The sequence below is a fragment of the Argentina silus genome, assembly GCF_951799395.1.
Source record: "Argentina silus genome assembly, chromosome: 19".
In the NCBI taxonomy this organism is placed as follows: domain Eukaryota; kingdom Metazoa; phylum Chordata; class Actinopteri; order Argentiniformes; family Argentinidae; genus Argentina; species Argentina silus.
In genome coordinates, this window is record NC_139673.1 from 1,648,640 (window position 1) to 1,651,139 (window position 2,500).

At 58.4% G+C, this 2,500-nt stretch overlaps 1 protein-coding gene across 1 annotated transcript in view; it reads left to right on the plus strand.

Moving 5' to 3' along the window:
- dmxl2 (Dmx-like 2) overlaps window positions 1–2,500 on the plus strand; it is a 27,996-nt gene that overhangs the window by 11,093 nt on the left and 14,403 nt on the right. The window contains exons 9-14 of the mRNA XM_083691544.1: window positions 57–237; window positions 522–740; window positions 1,111–1,382; window positions 1,591–1,863; window positions 2,003–2,232; window positions 2,473–2,500. The exon at window positions 2,473–2,500 is cut by the window's right edge and continues 175 nt beyond it. Coding sequence (XP_083547670.1) covers window positions 57–237; window positions 522–740; window positions 1,111–1,382; window positions 1,591–1,863; window positions 2,003–2,232; window positions 2,473–2,500 — 1,203 coding nt within the window. The remainder of the gene's footprint in view (window positions 1–56; window positions 238–521; window positions 741–1,110; window positions 1,383–1,590; window positions 1,864–2,002; window positions 2,233–2,472) is intronic.

The following is a 2,500-nucleotide window of genomic DNA, read 5'->3' on the forward strand; positions in this document are numbered from 1 at the left end:
CCCCCTGCTGTTCCATTGGCCCTTCCCTCTCCCTGTCCTGCCGTCCCATTGGCCAGTCCATCCACCACCTGAAGCACCTGCGTCGAGGGAGGCGGAGGTCCTCTGCTCTGGTGGCCCACACCGAGCTGCTGCCCTCTCAGCTGAACACACACGACACACACACACACCGCCACATCACACACCACGCCAACGCCCTCTGTCACTTCCACATCTCCGCCAGCATCAACCCCGCCACAGGTAACATGCGCACACACACACACACACATGCATGCACGCACACACTCATACACACACACACACACACACACACACACACACACACACACACACACCACACCACACCACAGCTACTGCTATAGGCTAACAGGCCTAGTTCTATAGTGCTCTCTCTCTGCATATACATGAGGTGAATTGGGCTCGACTGATCTGTCTCATGTAGTGACTCATCTGTCTCTCTCTCCCTCCCTCCCTCCCTCTCCCCCTCCCCCTCCCCTCCCTCCCTCCCTCCCTCTCCCCCCCAGACATCCCTGCAGTGCTGGCTGAGTCTGCTGTGTTTGCCCCAGACGATGGCAGCGGGGGCGGGGGGTTCGTGGTCCACTGGCTGAACAACAAGGACCTGAGTTTCACCTCCTCCATGGACCTCTTCATGCTGCAGCTACGCAAGCTGTCAGAACAGCAGCTGGACCAGACCACCGAGGACCCCCTGGACCCAGATGGGTCCCCCATGAAGTTTGACTTTGGTACGCTCCGCTCCAGAGTGCTGCCTAGGCAGACATAAGACATAAATAACCCTAACCCATAAATCATGAATCATAAATCATAAATCATAAAACATAAGACATAAAACGACTCTGCTCCAGACTTAACCACTTAACCACATTCAGTCAACATGTTTATTCAGCCAGTCAGCCATTCATTCAGCCAGTCAGTCAGTCAGTCAGTCATTCATTCAGTCAGCCAGTCAGTCATTCAACCATTCAGTCCACCAGCCAGCCAGCCAGCCAGTCATTCAGTCAGTCAAAGGTTAGGCTTATAGGGTTGAAATACTCTGATGCTGTAACTCCTACACCCTCCCCCCCCTCTCTCCCCCCTGACCCCCCTTCCCCCCAGACCTTGACGAGATGTCGGACAAGGGTTCGTCGGAGCACGGGGGGGAGGAGGGGGAGCAGAACGAGGGCAGCACCAAGGCGTCGTCCCCCGGGTCCAGCAGCAGCGTGCCCCTGCCCTCCATGTTGCTGGAGAGGAGGATGGAGACCCTCACCCTGGAGTGGAACAGGAGCCCAGACATGCTCTTCACCATCCACCCCACCGACGGCTCCTTCCTCGTCTGGCACATCAAGTACCTGGACGAGTACATCCAGGGCATCTTCAGACAGGTCCAGGTGGGCACGACACACACACACACACACACGCACGCACACACACACACACACACTCAGACTGCGTTCTGAGACTGAGGCTCCTCCCTTAGCGGGGAAGGCGAGGTACAACCGTTCACTCTGGCGGTGAGAGAACAGTCACACTCCTCAGCGGTTCAGTTTTTCCTCCCGTCGCTTTAATTCCCTCCCCTTTAACCCCCCCCCCCCCCAGGTGTCCTTCTCCTCCCGTATCCCCGTGGCGTTCCCCACCGGAGACGCCAACTCCCTCAGCAAGAACATCCTGATGTACGCCTGCACCTTCTCCGAGGGGGAGACCCAGGGGAGCGGGGGGGAGCAGGGGAGGAGGGCTCGCCGCGTGCCCCACTCTGCCTCCTCCTCGGCTGGGCTGGGCTCCCCGGCGATGGGCCCCTCCCTGGTCCCCGGCCTGGGCATCGGCCCCGCCGTCATGATGGTGTCCAAACACGTGGACGGCTCCCTCAATCAGGTGGGTGTGGGTGTGTGTGTGTGTGTCTGTGTCTGTGTGTGTGTGTGTGTGTGTCTGTGTCTGTGTGTGTGTGTGTGTCTTTTCATTGTTACAGTCTGTGAATCACACACATAATTGAAAGTTGCCTCCCCACCCCTAGTGGGCAGTCACGTTCGCCGAGCGCTCGGCCTTCTCCAACGTGCTGAACGTGTCCCACAAGTTCCGTTACTGCGGCCACCGGTTCCACCTCAACGACCAGGCGTGCCACACGGTGCTGCCTCTGCTGCTGACCTCCTCCCACCACAACGCCCTGCTCACGCCCTCCTCTGACCCCTGCAGCCTGGAGGGGGAACAGCCCCCCCCTTCGCCCCTGCATAAGGGACACCACAGGTAAGGGGTGTGGGGAAGGGGTGTGTGTGTGTGTGTGTGTGTGTGTGTGTGTGTGTGTGTGTGTGTGTGTGTGTGTGTGTGTGTGCGTTGATCAACCCACCTATTTGCCAGGTGTGTGTCTGTCAAGCCTCTAATACGTGTGTGTGTGTGTGTGTGTGTGTGTGTGTGTGTGTGTGTGTGTGTGTGTGTGTGTGTGTGTGTGTGCGTGTGTGTGTGCGTGTGTGTGTGCGCACGATACAGGAAGCAGCTCCGTAACGCGGCCACGCGG